The following is a 26,294-nucleotide window of genomic DNA, read 5'->3' as shown; positions in this document are numbered from 1 at the left end:
TAGCCTTCATTTAAATAAATTAATCAAATTAGTGAGTGAGTCATTTAGCAAGCCATTAGAAAGGAAATTACAAACAGACAAGTTCTTATGGTCCAGTCAGGAGCAGGGAAAATCCGGTTACAAGGTCTCCTGCAGGGAAGCCATATATGGAGCTGGTGGCACCTCACAGGGCAGGACGGGACAGGCAAGGTGCTGGGCAGGGGACAGGTGGCCAGCAGCGAGGAGGAGGCATGGAGAGTCACTTACATTCCTGTAAGTGTACTTTGCCTCCTTTCCATCCTTCATTCCAGTGCCCCATTTGACAATCTCTTCTCCCTCTGACACTCCAGAGTTCTTCCCTCAAAATGCAGATTGGTCCCAGCCTATCCAAGAAGGCTGCACAGCAGACCTGCCACTTAATAGCCAACTAAGAGGGGCTGAAAACTCCCCCAAGTGTCACTGCTCCTCCTTGAATCAGCTACCCACTTTAATGATACCTGGATTTCTACGTGCAGGAAACCGAAGCCTGAAATCGCAATGCACATGGCTTCCCCCTGGTCCTGGTTTCTCCAAGCATCTTCCGGAACACAAAACTTTACCACCTTCTGTGGGGCAAGAGATGTAGGGCAAGGGCAGATGTCATCCTTTGGGGGGCAAACAGGAAGTCCATTCCTTCTCCCCGTCTCATTACCGCTAAACAAATGCAAGCATACAGCTGCTTGTTTTCTTTGATCCAGAACGTGGCAGACAATAACTACACGAAAAGGTTTCCTACCTGGCAGTGCCTGTTGTGAGAATTTTTCTTCAAAAAAGGAATGAAAGAATACAATGCCCCTGAAATGTAATTAAGCACTGTGAATCTGCTTAGAACAATTTTCTAGTATTCAACTGCTAACGGAAATCTTCTTCAAAAATCAGAACAGACAAGAAATCCAGACCCAAGGTTCATAACTGATGTAACAGGAAAACATTTTATTGTGGAACTCTTAAAGGCCAATGATTAAAAAAAGAAAAGAAAACCATCATGCGGATTAAAAAGCTAGGTTGGGTGGTTAATTGCAAGAGTGACCAGAAAAACCGCACACAGGCTGCAGACACTAAGCAGGCTTAGAGATGGAGACCTGGCCTATATCTGATCGAACTCTACCTTGTCCCTTTGAGAAAATCAGGGTGAAGGATAAACATACACAAGCTTGGATTAAAAAAAAAACCCACCAACTTCTATTTATTATATTTTGCAACTATGATCTTTTAAAACGGTGGCCTTAGGAAAATCTGCTTTGGCAAGCAACTGCAGAGGCTCCCGTGGAGAGGAAGTGAAAAGACTGGGCTTATATACAAGGCTGCTGGCACGTTCAAAGCGCAGGGGATAGTTCACAGAGCAAAATGTAGTCTTAAGTAAATGGGTTTCAGGCAATTTCAGTGTTAAGATAACATCATTAAGAGTAGAACAGATTGTGCTCAAACCCTGCTGTTTATAATTAACACGTTGCTTCCAAATACTCCAGGGTCCCTGGTAAATAGTCTTCTGCTCACATCCACCCAGACCAATCAGAGTATTTTCATCAGATTCCATGCTGGGCCAGCACCTGTCTGGACAAATCCAATAGAGCCAAAGAACTCCTCTCCCTGGCCAGCTAAGTAGTTGGATGAACACAGCTTGGCTTAGTCATTGTCACAGTGTCCATATGGCTTTGAAGCTTGTTTTCACAAGAAATCATACAAGTATTTTATTATGTCAAAGTTCACCGTCCTATAAACAAAAATAGATAATATGTTAGCATCCTCACCCCCTAGACTGCTCAGCTTTGTATGTGTGATCTGGGAAGCACATGCAAAATAATTCACAACCAATGCTAACCAAAATCCTATAGTGCTATCAAAAGCACCATAACAGGAATGGAATTGATTTTATAAAATGTCACTAGGAACAAAGTTTCTTTAAAAAGTTTCCTTTTTTCTCCCATGCATTTTAAAGTTTTGCTTTTCTGAAAAAAAAGGAAGCGAAGTTAGAACTATTCAACATTCTGTATTTCAATTATACTACAGAAAGTTTAGATTTCATTTGAAAGCTATTTGCTTTTTTGTCTAATAACCAGAATAAAGTAATTACAGATGCAAAAGTATTTAAATCTTCTCTGCTTCTGAACACTGTTTATCTCCCCAAACACCTGTTTTATCATTACATAATGCATAGCTCATCCGTCCTCGTTTGTAGCTTTCATTCTTTTCAGTCTTTTAACACTGGGTGACCTGTATGTGTATTGTAACTAAATCTGTATGATCCAAGAATACGATACAACAAACAGACGATGTGAATGTATATTTTTGTACTCTGATGGCAGGCAGAATAAAATAGCAGAGAGACAGAGACATATAATTATTCTCCTTTCTCCAAACTCATTCTTCACTATAAATATTCAGACTTGGAGGTTTATTATTTGAATAAATGGTGAAAATAATTAGTTATAATGATCTAGCAATAAGTATAAAATTAAAGCCTTAAAGTATTCAATTCTGCAAAAATAATCATCCATGGGAGAACAGTCTTTTAAAGATTCACTAATTGCACACTCTTATTTATTAAACCATCATCAATTAATGTTTTTGTCTATCATTTTATAATACACTTTCTAAAAAAGTTTCTAAGCAAATGACTGACATATCAAATATTGTTTAAAATCTGGAATGAGGAACTATGAATACTGCTTATGAAAACACATTTAAAAATAGCTCAAATGAGATGCTCTGGCTATTGTGGTACCTAATGTAGGACTAAAGAATACCTTACTTGCTTCATTACAACAGTGCCTCTGAAGAATACTAAACCTTTCCAAATGGTATAAAAACACTGCCAAGACAGTCCTGTTATCATTAACAATAATAAAACAACTAAAAACAGTTACTAAAATTAAAAAAAAAAAATCTCAGGCATAAAGACGTTAAAATGTGTGGTTATTATCTCATAATCTATTTCATTTTTATGTTTTTCTTCTGTTCAATTCTAGGACCTCCCAAATATACTGGCAACAAGGTATCACTCACCATTTTTTTTTATAAAGTCTTAAGAAGTACAAACTTCCAGTTGGACAAAATTGCCAAAAAACATAAATCATACCAGTTCAAAAGATCGTTCTTGGAGGATTTTAGAAGGAAACAGACATAAAAAGCTTTTCTAACCACAGGCAGAAAGGGGAGGGGAATTTGTATATTTCTCAGGTATATACCCACCATAACTTTGGGGTTTTTGACGTTGTGTGGGAAAAAAATTTAGAAGCAGCTAATATTAAAACATTTACATTTCAAAACTACAAGATCAGAAGCTATTATTTGATAGAATGTGAGACAGTCATAGAAAATGACCAATATGAAGACACACCTACAATGCTAACAAGGGAAAAGGAGAACAGCATCACAGCTCGGTAGTGACAGCACAAGGGAAGCGTCTGTATACTGGACGAGGACCAGAGGAGAACATGAACTAATGAAATACTGTGTTAGTGGCGGGACTCCTCTATTTTACTCAGTCTAGCTGGGTAACTTTAGCAGAATTTCTGCAATAAATTTTCTTTGGCAGAACAAACGGACTGACTTAAAAACACTACGCTCTTTAAGTGTCTTCATCTATAAAAGCTTCAACTACGTTCCCCTTCTCTGCTTTGCCACTAGAAAATACTCAAGCAAACTAAATGATACCATTAAGATTTTGGGGCTTTTTCAAGATAGTAAATGATTCAGGAATTGAATATGTAATATCATTCCTTTAAGAAACATTTAGTGCCCAAGATGTATGAATGTCTTTATCTTCCCTCCATCCCCCAATGTAAACTGGTGACTTGCCAACTGGTCCCCACGTATATTATTCTAAGACAAGGCAGAATTTGAAAGAATAACCACAAGGAAAATATAAAAAATTATGTCACACATTCTGAAGATAACTTTATGCTTTACAGGGCTCAGAGACAAACAATTCACTGTAAACAACACTTCAAATTTCTACAAAGAGAATGATGTACTTTGTACTTTCTCTGGCTTTTCATGGCTTCAGATGCATATTAAATTTATATAAATATGATTTTAAGGTTTTGGACAGTTTTTATATAATACAGGAGATTCTTAGAACTGAAATGAATTATTTTCTAAAGTAAGCATACAGAAAAAAATAGGATAAACACAAATAATATTAGTGACAATTTGCCTAGGAGTAATTAATTCTTAAATCAGAATTCAGAATACTTTAATACAAGTTAGTTAGATGGTATGTCTAAAGATTTAATTTTGCCTTTATCTTTTTATTACACTTTATTGATTCTTTTACTACACTGAAATACTTTTTTTCTCATGGGATACTATTTTATTTCCTTTTACTTTTGTGGGCAGTTTGAGTTTGGTTCCACTGACAACTTGCAACCGGACAACTTTAAGCAATCTTATGTTGTCTTCCCAGTGACTGTGTAAGAAAGAAACTTAAAACTACCATTCACATTAAGAACAAGCCAAGGACAATATTTAATAAGCTTCTCATCATCTGTCTTCTCCCATATTCTACCTCCATATTTTGTGCTTCCTTTAAAGCCTCCCACTGCTTCTCGATCCAAACCTTTCCCCTGTTCATTGGTCAATAAAGTTCTCTATGTCCTCTACCTCTTCCATGAATGTTTTTTCTCTTCTGGGTTTAACTGAAATCTGGCTCCCCCTGAAGGACCTAGCCTCCTCTTTAGCTCTTTCTAATGAGGTTAGACTCCAGGCCGTCCTTTGGGTGGGGTTCGGTGTCCTGGTGCAAAAAGCTCTGCTCCTCTGAGACTTAGATCATTCCACTCACCACCTTGTGTCCCCCTGCCATTATGTCTTAGTCACTGAATCATGCAGCACCCAGTCTGGTCTTCCTCTCCATCCCAAGATCTGCATAGTGACCTCACTGCATACCTACCTGTCTTTCCTACCTCCAATGGTCTTTTTTACTCTCATGATCATATTCAGAAATACTCTACCTCTAAAAACATAAATTCTGTCATGCTATCCTCTGATCCCCAAGTTCTTTCTCTAGGCGATCTGGAACACCTTGACACAACCAGTTCACAAGCCCCTTCACTTGCTCGTGATATACAAATACTTAACTGGTATTATGTGCTAGGCACTGAGCTACTGGCTCTCTACCGGCTTTACTTCCTTCCTTCCCTTCCTAGCTTAGACTCCATGGTCCATCACTTCAAGCACTCACTAGCATCCAGAAAACTTACCTGGCAAAACCTCAATCCTATGTGATTTCAACAATATCCCTTTGCTGTCCCAGTACTTAGCACATGGAATGCTATTAGAGAAGATCCTAAGTTTCACAGATTGGTGCCACTGTAAATTCAAGGTAAGGAACTTTAAATGGGCCCTCAGTACTCCCAGCAAGTTCCTTCTCCTGACGGCACCTTCTTCCATTCCCCACAGCACTATTTCAAATACCCATGTTCCTCTCAAACTGCTACTACTTCTGTCCTTAGTCTCAGTTTGTCTCCACATTTAGAGGCTAAATAGAAGACATCAGAATTCCCTCGACTTCTTGCCACCAAACTTCCAAACTCAGCTCCATCTGAATCCACTTTTTCCTCATGTTATAATGCAAAAAGAGTCCCCTTCTTTCATCCAGGGCTATTTTTTTCAACTCATGTTTCTAAAATCCCATGTTGATATACCGTTTCAGACTTTAATCTCTCTGTCCTCTGTATCATTAATTCTCCTCTATCACCCCTTTTCCATCAGCATTTAAATATGTTCAAATGTTTAAATAATAATAACCCTCTCACAACTCCACAACCCCTTTAGTAGGTAACAATCCTCTCTTCCTCTTCACAGCAAAAAGAATCCTAGAATACAGGCTCATGAGGATAGGATATAAATCTGTTCTACTTGTTGTTATATCCCCAAAGCCTAGCATAGTGATTATAATGGGCAATACAATAAATGTTAAGTGAACAAATGAATTAGAAACATTCTATTTGCTGCATCAATTTTCTTATAAATACTATTTAAATATGCTATAATCTGACTTCTAACCCACTGTATCCCTGTAAGTGTTCCTGATAAAGTTGCAAATGGTTATTTTATCATTAAATCAGATGGGACTCTGCTTGATTTCTTGGCATCAGTTGCCAGTTTTGATCATCACTCCCTTCCCTTAGGTTTTCCTACTTTTCTTGTGTATGTAACTCCATATATAACTGCTTTATCCACTTAAGCCTGTATCACAGGTATTTTTCTGTATTTTTAACCTTCCAAAGTATGATTTTTAGTAACTGCATAGTGTTTTTTTAAAATAAGTAGGTACAATAAATTACTGATCCATTCCCTTGTTTTGGACACTTAGGTTGTGTCCTCTGATCTAATCATTCATTCTCTACTACAGGAGTCTGGAACTAGACATACCTACCTCTTCTTCAGTAACTATCCTTATGATCTCTTATCTCTACCACACCTGGATTTGGAATGAAACTCTGTCTCCTTAGTTCCCTTCTTGTTGCTGCCCCAAAGGACAAGCCCACAATGGTTCCCCTTCATCTGAAGTTTTACTGCTAATCACTATAGGAAAACATGAACTATTTATATATTTAGCATATACTAAGTTTAAAGCATTGTTTAAGTTTGAGTTAAGGCAGTGTTTGGCACAAACACAGTCTCTGTTTTGAGCTTCATGGGCTTATACTGTCGGAAGAAAGATGAACTCTAATTATTAAGTAATTAATTAAAACTATGATAAGTACTAGAGGAAAACAATGAGACCTGTATACTGTGATTGGAGTGGGGGCACACGATGGTGGTCATGGTATGTTTAAGAATGCTTCTTTTCATTTAAATTGAAATCTAAAGGTTATGCAGCGGTTAGCTAGATAAAGGAGAGGAGGTGATGGAAAGTGCTGCATTTGCAAAGATGGGAAGCAGAATGGTGAATATGAAGAACTAAAAACAGCCAGCAAGGTTAAAGTGCAAATACCTAGGGGAGCACTGTGTGTACCAGATGTGGCTGGGCGATACAACGAGGCGGCAGGGGACAGATCACTGGGGCCTTGTAAGCTACATTAAAGATTCTTGTTTTTTTAAATCCCAAGAGTCATAGGAAACTATTGAAGACTTTTTTTTTTTTGGAAGTATAATTGATGTATAATATATTAGTTTCAGGAGTACACCATATTGATTCCACAATTCTATACATTACTAAGGGCTCACACAATAAGTGTAGTCACCAAACAACATTATCCCAATCTTATTGACTATATTTCCTATTCTGTATTTTTCATCTTCATGAATTATTTATCTTGTAACTGGAAGTTTGTACCTCTTAATCCCCTTTATCTATTTCACCTATCTCCCCACCCACTTTTCCTCTGGCAACCATCAATTTGTTCTCTGCATTTAAAGAGTTTGGTTTTTAGAGTCTACATATAAGTGAAATCACATGGTATTTGTCTTTCTCAGCCTGACTTATTTCACTTAGCATAATACTCTCTAGCTCCAACCATGTTGTTGCAAATGGTAAGATCTCATCCCTTTTATATGACTGAGTAATAGACCATTGCATATATGTACCACATCTTTATCCATTCATCTATTGAAGGACACTTGGGTTGCTTCCATATCTTGGCTATTGAAAATAATGCTTTAATAAACATAGGGGCACATGTATCTTTTCGAATTAGTGGGGTTTTTTTCCATAAGGAGTTAATATCCAAAATATATAAAGAACTTACCCCACTCAACACCAAAAAAAAAAAAAAATCCAATTAAAAAAGAGGATTAAAAGATGATTTTAAAAAAAAGAGGATTACAAGGGATTAAAAAATGAACAGAGGACCTGAACAGACACTTTTGCAAAGAAGACATATAGATGGCCAACAGCCATATGAAAAGATGCTCAATGAATCATCAGAGAAATGCAAATCAAAACCACAATGAGATATCACCTCATACCAGTCAGAATGGCTAGTATCAAAAATACAAGAAATAACAAGAAATAACAAGTGTTGGTGAGGATGTGGAGAAAAGGGAACCCTCATGCACTGTTGGTGGGAATGTAAGTTGGTGCAGCCCCTGTGGAAAACAGTACAGAGGTTCCTCAAAAAATTAAAAATAGAAATACCATATGATCCAGTAATTACACTATTTGGTATTTACCCCAAAAAACAAAAACACTAATTCAGAAAGATATATTGCAGACTTTTAAGTAGGAGGGTGCCATTAAATTTGTATAAAATCATTCTGGCTATAGTGTGAACAACAAGTTATAAAGGGTAAGAGTAGACAGAAGACCAATTAGGAGGCTACTAGAGAAGAGATGGTGGTGGCCTGGTCTATAGAGGGAACAGTACAAATGGTAAAAGTGAATGAATTTGAGATCTATGGGAGGGACTTGGTAGTCAACAGGACTGATGCTTGGATACTGTGAGTGTGGGAGAGAGAGATGTCAAGAATGACTCCCAGGTCTCAGGCCTGTATAATGTGGCAGACTGCAGTGTTAACCACTGAAATAGGCAACATCGGAGGAAAGACGAATCATTCTTTTTTTGTTGGCAGGCAGAAGTAGAGGTTAGAATTCCTGAGTTCAGTTTTGGAAATGTATTGATGTAGCTGAGAAACATCCAATAAAGGTCAAGAATATTAGAATAAAGGTCTGGCCTTTAAAAACTCAGGAGTTATTAATATAGAGATGGTCGTTTAAGTCATGGGAATAGCCAAAATTGCCTAGGGTAGAAGTACCATATGAAAAGAGAAAAGAGCCAATTTTTTTTTTTTTTAAAGATTTTATTTATTTATTTGACAGAGAGAGAGAGAGACAGCGAGAAAGGAAACACAAGCAGGGGGAATGGGAGAGGGAGAAGCAGGCTTCCCGCTGAGCAGGGAGCCCGACGCGGGGCTCGGTCCCAGGACCCTTGGGATCATGACCTGAGCCAAAGGCAGATGCTCAACGACTGAGCCACCCAGGTGCCCCAAAAGAGCCAAGTCTTAAGGACATTTAAAGGTAGGGTGGAAAGGATAAACTGGCAAAAGAGCCATAGGAAAAAAAAAAAGCCAAAGAATAAAGAGGAAAACCAGAAGAATGAAATCATGGGCTCTAAGAAAAGAGTTTTAAGAGAGAGAGTGGTCATCAGTGTTAGATACCACTAAGTAATAAACAGCCTGAGAAAATTTCAAAAAACGTTCTGGGAAAGATGGAGGAGATAAAATTCAGATCACAGGTGGAGGAGAGACCCCCACCTACTGAAAAAGGAAAGAGAGAAGATGAACACCAATGTAGCTGAAGGAGTTCTCAACTGATGGTTAAAATTTTGTTCTGTAAAACAGGTGAATGCTGAACAGAGTGAATTTGAAGAGTCAAGAATCTAGGTTAAAAAGAAGCCTGTGAACCATGTGCTCTATTCTTCAATATATGAGGTGGAATGGGTGGGAGGCTGGTAGAAGATTATCAAGCATAAGAAGAATGGGGAAACAGAGCCAGATTGCACGAGGCCCAAAGGAGTCCACATTTCTACAACAAGTTGGGGGCAGTAGCAATCTGGAAGTGGCAACATAAAGGAAGAGTGGTGGCACTTAAGGAGCATCCAACCTTGAGAGATTAGCATGTGAGAAAATAAACAGCTACCATTAGAGGTAACTCCAGGGGAAGGAGTATCCCCAGGTAAGAATCAGGTTTTCATTAAGGCAATGAGGAAGAGTATTAGGAGAAGACAGAAGGATATGGGAGGGAGAGAAAGAAAGAATGGAAGGTTAAATGAGCAGAAAAAGAACACAATATATCATGGGGATGAGGGAGTGGAAGAGGGAAGATGTGGGAAGAAGGAGGTAGTTATTCTTTGGACACTGCCCGTGGAAGGCAAGGAAGAGAAAACAAAAGTAACAAAGCAAGTTAGAGAGATCCCAAGTTCTATGACAGAATCCCAGGTCTAGAAGTCCTGCTCCCTTTTTAGGTAGTAAATAGAAGCGCACTTCTCTGGATGTGTTTAATATCACTGATGCTATGAATTAAGTTTCTGTTGGGTTCACTGTATATTCATCATATTGGGCATTCATAAGCCTCTGTCCTGTACATGTTTATGTTGGGGCACAACCCAACACATTCACAGTAATGACAAAATCCCTTAAATAAATACACTTCATTCAAAAGTTACATCTTTGGTAGAAGCTCATAGATACAGAATTTTTAAAATAGTTGTTTAGAAAAAGAAAGGTACTGCTTTATGGTCATAGTGAATACACTCAAAGTTTCTGTTCAATTTCTTCTGGGTAAAAGCTGCCCAGTTTTGCCACAACAACACATTTTAAAACCTTCACTTTATGTTTTAGAGTCTACATGCCATCAAAATATCTCAAATACCTGCATCATAGTATCACAGAACTTTTTCTCTGCACAGAAGAGACTTCAGGGCAGAGGCCGCCAACCTGTGGACTTCAGAATGTTAGGAAGCTGTCGACCTCATTTGAGGAGATCTGCAAATCCATACCCGTGTCAAGCACTATTTTCAGCCTGAATAAATAATGTTTCGTGCCTATATATAATTTTGAAATATATGTAAATATTTTCAAGATTTTGAAGGATATTACAATTCAATCTTCATATTCAAAAGGGTTGGGAAAGCCCTGTCTTACGGATTGTCTTATTTCACCTGCCAGTCTACACGGCCTGACAGACTGCTATCCAGCTGCAATCATGAGATGAGGTCATTTATTCACATAAATGGCTGGAACATTTTTCGTAACAGTAAGTAGACCTCTGTGTGAGGAAACTCGCTACATTTTAGACAGCTCTCATTTTGACAGACATACTTTCTTCCCTAGAACTTCTAACGTTCTAGACTTACTCAGAAGTAGTCTCATCCACTTTGTACGTGAAAGCCCCTGAAATACTCGAGAGAGTTACTGCCTCCTTCCTAGGACTTTACTCTCATATCCTGTCCCTCAGTCAGGGAGGTGACATGGTTCCTCATTCTACCACTCTCCTCCTGCCCCCCCTTGGCACATGCCCATTTGTCAATGCCCCTCTTAAAATGCCAAGCACAGGACAGCACACCAGATTTGTTCTGCCTATGGGAACACACAGCAGACCTATTACATCCCCTAAATGAGACACCAGGATTGTTAAAACCTTGCCATCAGCTAAAATACTTAGCACTTAAGCCAGGTCTCTCCCACCTTGTTTTAGGACATTTCAGTTTTTGTAGTCAACTGTCCATTAAATCCTATCTTGCTTCTATGGGACCATTATCCCAGTCTTTTAAGGTCTTTCAGAATCTTCCTTCTTTTTGCCGTCTAACATATTAGCTACTTCTCCCAATTTTATGTCATTTGTAAATTGATGAGAGGGTTCATTCTACAGTGAAACTTACTCATTCTTGGCACTTAAATGATCTTCTCTTGCTTAAATGACTAATGACATTACATTAGGAAGAACATTTTTATATTTAGTATATCATTTACATAATTCAAGACATTTTCCATTAACGATTATTCTATGCTTACCTAGCAATAGCTCTGATGAAATCTAGAGATACTGTGCATTTGTATTTTGGTCCATCAAGCTGATCATCATGGCCAACCAGGGTTAATAGCTGAAGGGTCACTAGAGAGGTAATCTAAAAATAAGAAAACATTTTTATGAGCTGTTTTGATGAGATAACATGATGCCCTCATTTCTAAAACATTTTATAGTTCCTTTGATAAAGATATATAACTGAATTCATAAGAATAACTGCAAAGAATATAACTTTGAAACTGGTATACACAAATGTGTCATATGCTTAAATTCCTGGTTAAACTAACAACCAGTCTTTAAGGACTCCACTAGAGACAGCTTTGTTTCATTAATGACTCATAACTGCTAATCTTTAAAAACTACAAAGAAAGCACATTCCTTCTGTACTCAGGAATTTATGGAGTTTCTATCTTAACACTTCAGAATATCAAATCTGCACTCCCTTGAGAATTGTGCAGTTAAAATGTGGATGTGGGCCTTTTTCAGAGTTGGGTAACTGGTTAGATGAGATAAATACATCCTTCAGACCTGGGCTTAGTCTTGATCACCAAATGGGTAGTCAGGAAAACACCAAAAGGATTAATACTAGCAAAACTAAAAGTGCATTTTAACAAGTCAAATCAAAATATAACTTCACATTCATAAGCCCAAGAAAAGTATTTTTTTAAAGATTTTTTATTTATTTATTTGACAGAGAGAGACACAGCGAGAGAGGGAACACAAGCAGGGGGAGTGGGAGAGGGAGAAGCAGGCTCCCCGTGGAGCAGGGAGCCCGATGCGGGGCTCAATCCTTGACCCTGGGATCATGACCCCGGTCGAAGGCAGAGGCTTAACAACTGAGCCACCCAGGTGCCCCAAGCCCAACAAAAGTATTATGTATGCTAATATCCAAGCAAGAAAGTTGATCCAAGAGCTGGAATTCTTTGAGCAGCCCATTCTCTTTTCCCAATTTCTTTCCCCATCCTTCACCCCCCCAATTTCTTATTCTCATCTCCTAGATAACAGGAGAAGAGGTCAGCAATGCCAACAAGAAAAGATAAGGAGACTTGCTTTGTGGCAATATAAGGGATAAGAGTTTTTAAGTCTGTAATACCTAATCACAAGTCTTAGGAATTAAAAATATTCATTTAATTTGAGACTAATACTTTGCAGATGCTCAGTAAAACATTCTATAAGTGATTAAAAACAATAATAGCAGTAATGACTTGCTTTGTACCAAGTACTCTATACACAGTATCTCATTTATTCCTCAAAACCTTAGAAGGTGCACATTATTACTCACATTATAGATGAGCCTTAAAGGTATTAAATAACTCTCCAGATCCTAGGGCTGGTAGGTGGCTTAGCAAGATTTCAAACCTAGAGTCCCTACTCATCCTACTACAGTACACAGACTCCATTCCCTCCCATTTTAAAGAGAAAAGTGTTATGCAGTGTTCAGTCAGCTGTCATTACTTTATTAACAAATTAAAAAATGAACAGATGGTAGATTCCACAGTATTTTATATACAGAAAATTCTATATTTAGCAAATATGAAGCATTTTTGCTAATTAGAAAAACATTTTGTGTTAATATACCAAATATGAAGCTCTGCACTCAAAAAGCTACGACTTTAATTTCTAATTCAATATCACAAATTATGTTATGCCTTGAAACGTTTTTTATGGATGTGTGTGTTGAAAAGAGTTATGCATTCTGCAGCTGTCGTACACTATTTTACAGGTCTATTAGAACAAGCTCATTTGTAGGGTTGAAATCTTACAATCTCCAGTTTTTATCTATTTCATCTATCGAAATTGACAAAAAAGCATTAAAATTCTCCCACTGTGAGGAGTCTGTCCTTTTCTTTTTGTGATTGTTAGTTTTTGCATGCACTTAAAACCACTGTGTTTTGCTGGTAAATTAAACCTTTTCATTACTATCTAATGGTCGCTTTCTTCAGTAATGCCTTTGCCTTACAATGTATTTTTTCTAATATTAATATACCTATATCAACATTCTTTTAGGTGATAATCTTTTTTCCTTTTTCAACATCTTATTTTCAAATTTTGTATTTTCTTAACTTTAGACAGTTCTCACGTAAACAACATGTAGTGGAATTATCTTTTTATAGCCAGTCTGACAATCTTTACCTTTTAGTTAGACTATATGCTCCATTTGCTTTTATTGTAATGATATTCTAAAATTTTATTTCTACCATTATGTCAACTTATTTGTTTTTATGTGCCTTTCTTGCCTTTTTTAAAAAAGATTTATTTATTTGAGACAAAGAGCGAGCGAGAGCACACATGTGCACAAGTGGAGGGAGGGGAAGAGAGAGAGAATCTTCAAGCAGACTCCCTGCTGAGCGCAGAGCCTGACGATGGGCTCGATCCCAAGACCCCAAGATCATGACCTGAGCCAAAATCAAGAGCCAGATGCTCAACCAACTGAGCCACTCAGGCAACCCTCTTTCTTCCCTTTTACTGAACTGAATTATAATACTTTTCCATTCTATCATTTGTTCTACTATCTTGGAAGTAGTTATATACTCCAGTTCTAATTTCTGTTTTGATTTCTTCTTTGGCCCCTAAGCTATTTTAGAATTCTTTAATTTCCAACTCATTAAGTTTTTCTAGTGTTTTTAAATTTGGAGATTTTGGGGGGCGGGGGTGGGAGGGAGGTGCTGGAAATCACAGGATGTGGTCTGTATACTAGCAATCCTTTGAAATTTGCTGAGACAGCTGGGTTGCCCAGGAGGAAAGAAGAATGCACAGAAACCTGAATATCACTGTGACAAAGAGTGAAACTGACCACGGCAGTCACCCTGCCTGTCCTGCCTGCCAGGCCCCTTCCCTCTTTGTCCCCAAAATGTCTCTAGCTGATGGCAACTGAGCACAAAACATGCCCACAAAATGTGATGACCTCACACCAGGCAAAAAGATTGGAATGAGATAAGAGTCTTCTCTCTTACTTACTTAAGTACCTATATAATATACCCTCCATTTTGTCTCTTTGCCTGCAAAACTTAAGATATTTACAATGTGGCTCTTTACTGAAAAAGTTTGCCAACCCCTCCATTAGAAAACTGCTAGATTCAGATAATTAATTCAACCAATGTGGAAATCAAGATGCTCACCAACTTGCCCAAAGTGATAATGACGGGATAGTGCCAGAAACTCAATTGGCTAGGATTTAGCTTTCCTAACAACTCAGAACTTTTGAAAATCATAACTAAACTGTGATCACAGCTAAGAGAGCTAACATCTAATGAGCTGTATTAGACTCTTGCCTGAAAAAAAGTACGTGTTGAACGAATGGGGATGATCTGTAAAAAAGGAAGCATTCAAGAGAACAGACTTGGCAGTGTGCCTCCAGCAAGAGGACTAAAGGGCCTTGCCCATTAACTTGGAAAGCTGAGTAGGTGCTCACTGTGGAGGTGGAGTTGTTTAGCTGTTACTCAAGGTATTAAGATCATCCAATAATCTCTTTCCCACTCCCACTCCTGAACCTACTCTGATTTCATGCTTAATCTTCTCATTTCAGAGAAGAAGGAACATGCAAAGTTAGGAAGACCTATCTTCTTCCACTTACTACAATTCAGATTAGTCACTTCAACAAATTGAGACTCAATTTTCAAAACTAAAAATCAGAATAATAATAAACCAACCATGTAGTATGTTCTAAGTACTTATGAGATAACCAAAAATGAGCAGAAAGTCAAGGTACTATTTCAATGCCTGGCACAGAGGAATTGCTCAATAAATCATACCTATTAAGAAATCAGTATTTTAATTCTGAGTTTATTGAGCTGATCATTAAACTTAAATATCGTACCTGCTTAATAATTTTTTCAGTATCTAGTCTGCTTAACAATATTTATCAATGAACTGGCATTCTGGCTTACACATTTGTCTCCTGAGATTTGACCAGTATAATTAATTCTAATCATATTCCTGAGATGCTGACCACCTCTAGGAAAATCTACAAAACCAAAAACCTATGAAAAACCTAAAAGCTAATGGCCAGTTCCTGAAGGGCCCGCCCAAAACAACAGCTCTAGAGTCCTGACTGTGCAGGCTACACCGCAAGACCTTATCACTGCTGCCCCCTAAGCTGAGCTCTCACTTTTGTTTAATTTTCCAAACTGTGACATGAAAATTTTAAACTTGGGGCGCCTGGGTGGCTCAGTTGGTTAAGCAACTGCCTTCGGCGTAGGTCATGATCCCAGGGTCCTGGGATCAAGCCCCACATCGGGCTCCCTGCTCAGAGGGGAACTTGCTTCTCCCTCTCCCTCTGACTACAGCTCTGCCTACTTGTGCTCTCTCTCTCTGTGTCAAATAAATAAATAAAATCTTAAAAAAAAATTTTTTTTTAAACTTGTTTTTAGTACTTGCAGATAACATGAGTTCTAGATGTGACACTAGTGTGTTTGATTGAAGTCCATAAACACAAACTGTATCTGAAGGGACATCAACTCCTTTATTCAAATAATTATATAAATTATTATAAGTGATAAGAAAAGCTGAAAAAATGGCCAAAATTAATAAACTCTGGAAACTTAGTAATCAGGCACAGATTTTCTGTGGGGATAAAAATTGTTTGTCAACAAATTTCCATTTACCTCTTAGAGAGCCTTTGTTAAAGGGTGGACATGAGAAAAGAGTCAAAGTTTAAGGCATCTTCTACAATTATTATAAGAATGGAGCATCAGATAATGAAGTGAAATGAAAAACTGAAAGCTCCCTTCAATACGCAGCACAGAATTAAGTGCTTCTTTATACCACCGTCATTTTAAAAACTTTTACTGGATTCACTGACCTCACCCCTAGAAGCACTTGTGTTTAGTACCTGCCCAGCTTCTTACGCCACACTTCAGAAGAGATTCACCTCAGGCATCACAGGGCCTTCATATCAAGAAAGTAACATCTAGACTTTTACTAGAAACTAATCATGGATCTCTTCTCAAATTAAGCTAAAAATGAATAGTATTTGTTTTATAATGACCTACTATATATAACATTTTAAAAATTCATTAGACAAATATTTATTGTATACGTAGTATGGATCAACCATTTTGACATATATGCTAGGTATCTTCTAGTCCATAAAATTACAAACGGTACACCCCTTCTTTCCTAGGGGTTGCCCCCAAATAATATAATGGTGTTCACAGATATCAAAATTGGTATGTATTACAATAGGGATGTAAAAAGAATATTTTTTAATCATTACCTTTAATTTTTGAAAGTTTAAGAACAGGTATTATTAGGTGAAAAGTAAAAAGACCTTGTTTTCTTGACTGATTTTGAATTAGATAGGAATTAAAATGAAAAGAGTCAAATAGGTAATTAAATCATTTCAATCCCATAAAATTCCTTCACATTTTCACTGGAAATGCAAAGAGGAAAATGAAATGATAGAAATGGGAATCCAGGTGATACAAAATCAAAGAGAATCCAAAGTAGCCTACAGCTGGCACAGATTACTGCTATTTTCTAAATGAAGTTATTTCTGTTGTTAGTATTTTTACCTCATCCCATGAAGATATAAGGAAAGTAAAACTGATTCAAGGCAAAAATGATTTCATAAGCTAGTAAATGCTTTCTTTAGTAACATTTTATATGCACATATGAGTAAAGTTAATGAATGGTAAAAAAAATTTCAAGTTATTCAACATTTTTATAAAAAATAAGAGCTTCCATTTACCTAGTGTAGGAGTTAAAGTTCAATGAAACAAAAATGATTAAAATTAAGTTAGTTGTTAAAAATGTGTGAAATAAGGGCACCTGGGTGGCTCAGTCGTTAAGTGTCTGCCTTTGGCTCAGGTCATGATCCCGGGGTCCTGGGGTCAAGTCCCGCATCGGGCTCCCTGCTCGGCGGGAAGCCTACTTCTCCCTCTCCCACTCCCCCTGCTCGTGTTCCCTCTCTCACTGTCCTTCTCTCTGTCAAATAAATAAATAAAATCTTTAAAAAAAAACAAAAACAAAAGTGTGAAATAGTGATGTGCCCATCAAATGAGGTCATCTGTAAAACACTTAGCACAGTGCCTGGAACACAGTATTTAGTAATATAAGGTATTATTTATATTATTACTACCTATTAGCATTATTTTTCAATTTCAAATTTAATGAGTTTTTCTAACAGCTCATTAATTTATTTAAAACTATATTATTTTATTTGAAAACACTGAATTTCCTATAGCTTTCTGAATAATATACCATGCTTGACTTGTTTAGAAACATGAAGTAAAACCTAAAACTATCTGCAGGCTAAAAATATCTGTATTAAAAATATAACAAATTAAAAATTATATGGCAGTTTGGACCCAGCTGTAGAGAAAATTAAGGAACATGAGAACAGTTCTGAAGAAATTAACCAAAATGCAGAGTACAGAGATACAAAGAGGGAAAATATGAAAGAGATGACTGAACATATTTCTAATCAAAGATCTAGAAAGAAAACAGAGATGGACAAAAGGGGGCACAAGCAGTATCTGAAGAGATAACAGATGGGAATTCATTTGAGGAGATGAAAACACCAAAGCACAGAATTAAAGAGCTAAATAAATCCAGAGAAGGAGGAATCAAAAGAAATCCACACCTAGACACATCATAGTGAAAGTGTAGCCCACAAGAGGAGTTCTTAAAAGTAGCTAGAGAAGAAAACACATTACTTTCCAACAAGTGGCAGTTGGACCTACAGATTTCTTAAGAACAATGAAAGCCATAAAATAGTGAAAAGATAGCTTCAATGTACTGAAGAAAATCACTGTTAACTCAGAATTGTACACCCAGAAAAAAACAATCTTTTAACACTGAGGATGAATTAAATGCATTTCCAAACTAAGAACAATCAAAGGTTTGCTACCAAGAGATCCCTACTCAAGGAAATTACTAAAATGTACCGCCCGGTAAAGGGGAAGGCATCCCATTAAAAGGTGAAATGCAAGAAGGAATAAAGAATGAAGAGAGTAGAAAATACGATGGTAAATCTAAATGGATGTGCCTGCAGAAATGATAACAATAATGTATTATGGGTTTAAAAATAAGAGTAAAGTGCACAATACCAGTAATATATAAATTGGGAGTACAGAAAATGAAGTTAAAAATGTTCTAAGGTCCCATGGTATCTGAAAAAATACTAGTACTTACTAAATTTTGACTTTGATAAGTATGAATGTTCTAATTTTTAGAGTAACAACTAAGAGGACAGAAACAAGAGTATGTACTTCTAAATTAGTAGAGGAAAAACTGAATTATAAAAATAATCAATCCAAAAGAAAGAAACAAAAATAGAAAGTATAAAATAGATATAAACAAAATTATACTAGTAATTATATTAAAAGTAAACTAATTGCTGAAAATTAAAAACAAAGATTGCCTGAAAAAAAATAAATCCAACTATATACTGTTTAGAAGAGATACCTCAAAAACAGAAGAATATGGGAAAGTTAAAAGTCAAAGGACAGAACGAGATACGTCAAATACCAACTAAATGGTATATCAACACAGATAAAACAGATTTTAAAAGAGATTTAAAGAAAGGTTCACTTAGGCGCCTGGGTGGCTCAGTTGGTTAAGCGACTGCCTTCGGCTCAGGTCATGATCCTGGAGTCCCGGGATCAAGTCCCGCAGCAGGCTCCCTGCTCAGCGGGGGGTCTGCTTCTCCTCTGACCCTCCCCCCGCTCATGCTCTTGCTCTCTCTCTTTCTCTCAAATAAATAAAATCTTAGCCACAAAAAAAGGTTCACTTAATAATGACAACATGCATGCCCAGTACTCATCTCTCTTACAAGATGGGTTGCTTGAGATCTTTACTATGAAGGGATGAGACACAGCAAAGATCAACAGCAGGAATAATAGGGGTCTTTGGAGGAAGAGTACACACCACTGAACATCAAGACAAACTTGTCATCCTTCCTATTTTGGAAGCAGGTAGGAATCATGATGAGAAAGCGGCCGAAATTTTAAGAAGGATATATAGAAAAGAATTAACACAGTTTCCTACAGCAAAATACATTCATTAACTTCAATCTTTTCTGTTTTTCTGTAAGGGATTCATTTGCTAAAGTACGTTAGTAATAGTCATTTGAAACTCACATTAATCTTATTATTAAACACAGGTTTCTTTAGTAGTTTCCTTTTAAAACAGAAGAAAACATTAATTACCTTTTTACTCTGCCAGTGGCGCCTCCTTATATTTCTTATAACTTCTACTTTGCTGAGATTCAAATACTCTCATATATTTAATCCTTTAACTCAAATTGTATGCTAAATTATTCTTATATATTTTTTCATAAAGAAACACAAAAATCTGTCTTAAGTTAGAATTTCAAGAATATTTTTGGATAGCTTACTTTTATTACTTTTATCACATTAGCTTCAACAAAATTCTAAAGGCAGTTAAGTTGAACTAGATAGTCCCTTAAAGTCACTACTAGAATTCCATGGATAATCATGTAAATTGTGCGAAGGATACAGTATCACTTTAAGACAGAGCAGTCAAAAGGCATTTCCAAACTATTACTAAGATGGCTGCTCAATTTGGGAAGGGGGAGGAGGGTATGATTTAGGAAGAGCTAATACACAAAAAAATCTAAAACCAAAATGAAGTAATTAAATTAGGGTGTGATTTTCAAATTAAAAATTACTAATTTCAGAGATTTTTTTTTTATTCCTTGATCTTACCATATGAACAAAAACATACAAATAGAGTTTTAGAGAATACGACATAAAGCAATGTACAAATGTACCAACAATTTAAAAGTACTCTGCGAGTTTATTAAAATATTGCTAGAATAAAACTGAAAAAAATCATGTACAAAGATTAACTTGTAGCATGAACATTTTGGATCTCAAACATATTAACTCATACCTAAATGAAAACTTGCAGAAGAAAATATATGAATCTTTCGGAAAATTATTTCTATACACGTGTAAGTTCAAGAATATCTACCCTCCTCAGGACTGTTCTGGGAGTGTCTGTTAATCCACCTCTTAGAGCTAGATGTAGTCCTATACTTAGTCATTAAAATGGGGAGGGAGCAGAGGAGGGGTGAAGGGAAGGGCTTTTTGCTAGTATCTCCACATCTAGAAGACCATTTTAGGTTATAACCATAGGTCTGTATATGCGTTTTTATGAAGTACCTGTGTTTGTTGTGGACAAGGTTCATTATTTTGTAACATCTAAGCTTTTTGGATGCCCTGAGGTGACAATGTATGATGAAATGTACAGCTAGCAAATTAAACAATTTATAAGTTTCTTTTGTTATTGATAAGAAAGAAGCATCCTGGACATGGAATTGTTAAGCTGTCTCTGAGAAATGTCAGGACTTATAAGGTTGGCAGCAGAGGGGCAGAAGGAAGTATAGAAGGAGAGATGTATGCGGATGTGTTCTTATTTACATTGTAATGATAACTGTTAATGTGTGTGCGTCTCTTTGGTTGTACTATAGGAATACATTAAGTGATTCAATGCAAACATACCTCCTTGCTAATATCTGGATAGTACAGATTGGATAATGAATTCTTTTAAAAGCATTACATGTTGTGTACTCTGTTACTTTATGTCTCCGTTTTAAATTGAACATTAAGGGAATGCAGTATTTTAATTGTAACTCTGCCAATATCTTTATCTAGAGGCCTGTTGCCATTTTTGTCTTTTAGGAAATTTTTGTTGCCAAGAAAGGCAGGATTACATTTTTTTTCTTTCAGATGGAGTTGTATTCTTGGTTATCAAAATACTCTTAGTTTGGGGACTTTGAAATGGTAAATATTCATGATGTGTGAAAAAGCATGATACATAACTGTACGATCTTCATTACATTAAAATGCTTCCTTGTGTAGATACACACATGGGACCTAGAAGTCAAACTGTAAACTGCTCCTGAGTATGGATGACTTTGTTCTTTGTTTCTTGGGTTTTTCAGTTTCCTTTTATGCACGTTAACTTTTAAAAAATAAAAATTTTACAACCTAAAAAAGAATATCTACCTTCCTCTCCATTAGCCAATTCATAAAAATTATCTAATTTTTATTTCTAATTGCATATTCATGAAACTTTTTAGAGCACTTCCTGAGCTGCTCTAAGTACTGTGCATCTACTGATATACTTGTTTGCCCAACTTAAAATGTTCATGATAACATAATGAAATCATATCTCCAGGCTGGCATTAATACCTAAATATTTTGATATGATCAGTGGAAATATGGCAGAAGTCTCTAGACGGTGAAGGTACTTGGGACCAAATTCATTATATATACAGTGTCCCGGTTCTGTGTGGGTACATGTGCATGCATAAGGTAGAGGTGGGATGACAGTCGTTCTCATCTGCCGCAGCAACCAATCCTGTTGTTAGAGTCATTCCCATTGGTAAGGCCCCAAATGCAAGAAGTTATTCTGAGTAAGGCTCTGTTTCTAGCAAAAAAGAATAAACTGGAATATACTGCAGTCAATAAAACTAATGTCTTAAAAGGATTTAATCCTGATTGGGGATAAATTCCCTAAATAATGGTAAAATATACTTGAATATTCTGGAAAAAATGTTAGCACTAATTTACAGAAGGTTTCTCATGCAATTGAATTACCCTTGAATATTCTGTATAAACAAATACTAACAAAGAGCCTAGAAGGTAGGGTTAGAAAGAAAATATAAAAAATTAAATTAAATTAAAATACAGGAGAACTTCTGGTCCAGACAAGATGGAATAGATTCATATTTACTGTTCTTCCCTGGACAACTATACACCCTGGAAATAACCTAAGAAGCCAAAGGAGGACTCTGAAAGGTGGAAAGAGGAAGGTAGACTACTTAGGGACCCAGGACTGGAGGAACAACATAAAAGCAGGGAGTCCTGTGATTCTCCACACAATAGCACAAAGTGATCCAGGCCTAGCATCCCCTAATTCCCAATCCAGAACAGAAAGCTCCCCAGGTCGGCTTATTCCTCCCTGGACTGAACACAAATCCTGCCCCCCACAAAGCTGGCACTTGTGAGTTCTATGTCTCAAAACACTACCCTTCATGAATAAAGTAGAAATAAAGACATTCTTAAATAAGGGAAACTAAAGAATCTGTCGTTAGCAGACCTACCTTTAAAACATGATTAAAGGAATTTCTTCGAACAAAAAGTAAATGGTAGAAGGAGGAACCCTGAGTTCCAAGAAACAAGACAGAACAGTGGGAAGAGGAGAAATACAGATAAATCAAATAGACTATCTCCTCATGAATTTTCTATATCACATCAGATTAAAAACTATACCACCACCTGACACTCAAGACAGTATCAAAACCTCAATGAGATACCACCTCACACCGGTCAGAATGGCTAAAATTAACAACTCAGGAAACGACAGATGTTGGCGAGGGTGCGGAGAAAGAGGAACCCTCCTACACTGTTGGTGGGAATGCAAGCTGGTGCAGCCACTCTGGAAAATAGTATGGAGTTCCTCAAAAAGTTAAAAAATAGAGCCATCCTATGACCCAGCAATTGCACTACTAGGTATTTATCCAAAGGATACAAACATAGTGATTTGAAGGGGCACATGCATCCCTTACATGTTTATAGCAGCAATGTCCACAATAGCCAAAATATGGAAAGAGCCCAGATGTCCAACAATGGATGAATGGATAAAGAAGATGTGGGGTGTGTGTGTGTGTGTGTATACACACACACACACACACACACCCCCACACACACATATATATATATCTTGCAATATTACTCAGCTATCAAAAAGAATGAAACCTTGCCATTTGCAACAATCTGGATGGAACTAGAAAGTATTATGCTAAGTGAAATGAGTCAGTCAGAGAAGACAAATACCATATGATTTCACTCATATGTGGAATTTAAGAAACAAAACAGATGAACATAGGGGAAGGGAAGGAAAAATGAAATAAGATGAAAATTGAAAGGGAGGCAAACCATAAAAGATGCAGAACTCTAGGAAACAAACAGGGTTGCTGGAGGGGAGGTGGGTGGGGGGATGGGGTAATTGGGTGATGGGCATTAAGGAGGGCACTTGATGTAATGAGCACTGGATGTTATATGCAACTGACGAATAACTAAATTCTACCTCTGAAACTAAAAAAAAAAAAAAAAAAAAAGGCCAGAAAAAAATAAGTGGATGAATCTTAAAAAAAAAAGAAAAGAAAGGAAGTGGGAAAGCAAAGGGATCTGAATGGAAGTTAAGATTACCATACTTCACAGGAAGTGGTAAAACACTGACATCACTTATTTTTTTTTTTTTTTTTTAAAGATTTTATTTATTTATTTGAGAGAGAGAGAATGAGAGACAGAGAGCATGAGAGGGAGGAGGGTCAGAGGGAGAAGCAGACTCCCTGCTGAGCAGGGAGCCCGATGTGGGACTCGATCCCGGGACTCCAGGATCATGACCTGAGCCGAAGGCAGTCGCTTAACCAACTGAGCCACCCAGGCGCCCAACACTGACATCACTTATAAAACAAATATCCAATTATTACCTAGCAATTGCACCACTGCGCATTTATCCCAGCAAACTGCATGTTCACACAAAAACCTATACATGAATGCTCATATAGCTTTATTTATAACAGCCAAATACAAAACTATACAAAAACAAAACAAAGAATGGGAGAGCCCAGATGTCCTTCAAGGAGTGAATGGTTAAACAAACTGTGGTACATCCATATCATGGAATATAACCCAGCAATAAGAAAAAGAATGAACTATGACACATGCAACAATTTGGATGAATCTCAAAGGAGTTAATTATGCTGAGTGGGAAAAGGCAATCTCAAAACATTACATACTAATAATTCTGTTTATAAAAATTCTTTTTTTAAAGATTTTATATATTTATTTTACAGAGAGAATACAAGCAGGGGGAGCAGCAGAGGGGGAGAGGGAGAAGCAGGCTTCCCGCTGAACAGGAGCCCCATGTGGGGCTTAACCCCACAACCCCAGGATCATGACCTGAGTCGAAGGCAGACGCTTAACCGACTGAGCCACCCAGGTGCCCCTAAAACAATTTTGAACTGACAAAACTTTAGAGATGGAGACTGGTGGTTGTCAGGGATTGGCAGAGGGAGCGGGAAAGAGGTGTGTATGGTTATAAAAACATTGTGGTGAGGTCACTGGTCTGTATCTTGACTATAGTGGTAGATATACAAACCTACACATGGGATAAAATTTCACATAACCAAGTATGCACAGACATACACAAAAATAAAGATATATAAAAGTGGGAAATTTGAATAAGATCAGTGGATTGCATGAATGTCAAACTCCTGTTTGTGACACTGTAGTTTTGTAAGATATAACCTTTGGGGGAAATTGAATAAAGGGCATAGAGGAAGAGCCCCTATTATTTCTTACAATTGCATGTGAATCTACAATTACCTCCCCAAAAAAGCTTATTTAAAAAATAAACACACAAGATCCAATAAAATAAATACACAAGAAAAAAATTTCTAACGATGTATAGTGAAAAATATTATCTAGACTTACTATGGTGATCATTTCATAGTATATGCAAATCTCGATTCCTTGTGTTATACACCTGAGACTAAGATAATGTTATGTATCAATTATACCCCAATAAAAACATACATACATACACTGATAAAATACACAAAATACAGAGGGCTTTGAGAAAGACCTTATAAACTGCCAGAATAAATTTTTTCTCAAAATGTTTAAGTACCTATGAAGTTACAAATATCTACCTGTAGAAATAAAAACATTTTTTGACTCATATCTACAGGGATTTAAAGAAACTACTTGATAAAATATTGCTTAAAATGGGCAAATTAGAGATGGTAATTATTTCAATACTGATATGTTACTGTGGTGTGGCTACGTAGATTTTTAAAAGCATACAGATTACAGATTTTCTTACTGAAAGCCAGATGATTAGTTATGACTTATGGTTCAGCTGCAAAGCATTTGTAGCTGCTGGTTTCATGCTCTGAGCCCATAAAGGTCTCACAAAGTTGCTACAAACCTGTGACTTGTACAACTTATTTCCTCTAGAACATATGATTATAGCAAAACTATTATTATGTAAATCCCAGCCTGATTGTTCCACATTTTCCCAAAATTTACTTTTTATTTCTATTTCTTAAAACTGTGAAAGTTTTTTGTTTGTGTGGGGGCTATTTATGCTTCAATATAAAAATGACTACAAGATAAAATTCTGAGCTAGTCTATCAGGTCTGAAAACCTTGGAGATCAATGCCTCATTTTACGGATGAGAAAACAGACATCATAAAAGGATGAATGGCATTATCAGTCCCTGGTCAGTCACCCCAAACAAATATGTTGAGGCACTTTAGCAGATGTTGCAAAATTATTTAATCCAAAAGTCCCAGTGAAAGAGAATACATACAACATGTACACCATGTTAGAGGTTTACAAAAAAAAATTTGAGTTGTAATAATAAATTTTAAATTAAGCACTTAATCTTAAGAATGTTTAACACATTAAAAATGTTTAGCCAAAATAATGTCTCACTTTGGGTGCTGATGAATATTAGAAGGTGGTCTGCCAAACCTATTAACTACTGTGCTAAAGACCCCAGTCAGTGTTTTTATCTTTTCTTCTAGTGTCCCTCAAAATTCCTGAGAATGACACATATGTAACCTGGCATTCCTTCCTTCCTTCAGGATCTAGCAGAGGATATGGACAAAATATGAGGGGGGGTGGGGAGGGGACAGCTATGGGACTGGTTAATATTAGAGACCATGGGTAACAGTGGTATGAGGACTGGAATTTATTATTGAGTCCAAGCTCTATAGATCAGATACAGACATTGATAGATCTAGATCTCAAAATTACAGATA

The 26,294-nt window shown here is 36.8% G+C and overlaps 1 protein-coding gene across 2 annotated transcripts in view; it reads right to left on the bottom strand.

The window, feature by feature from the left end:
* Positions 1-931: 931 nt before the first annotated feature.
* ORC5 (origin recognition complex subunit 5) overlaps positions 932-26,294 on the bottom strand; it is an 85,839-nt gene continuing 60,476 nt past the window's right edge. Inside the window, exons 13-14 of one of the 2 annotated variants that reach the window (XM_036067462.2) lie at positions 11,476-11,588; positions 932-1,732 (exon numbers count right to left, since the gene is read on the bottom strand). In XM_036067462.2, coding sequence (XP_035923355.1) covers positions 1,687-1,732; positions 11,476-11,588 — 159 coding nt within the window. In that variant the 3' untranslated portion in view covers positions 932-1,686. Of the gene's footprint in view, positions 1,733-10,324; positions 10,506-11,475; positions 11,589-26,294 lie in introns of those variants that run through there. The other variant, XM_078060038.1, reaches the window with a different exon arrangement.

This window comes from Halichoerus grypus, chromosome 12, assembly GCF_964656455.1.
Source record: "Halichoerus grypus chromosome 12, mHalGry1.hap1.1, whole genome shotgun sequence".
NCBI classification, from domain to species: Eukaryota; Metazoa; Chordata; class Mammalia; order Carnivora; family Phocidae; genus Halichoerus; species Halichoerus grypus.
Note: the sequence above shows the minus strand (reverse complement) of the source record. Positions and strands in the feature narration are given on the sequence as shown.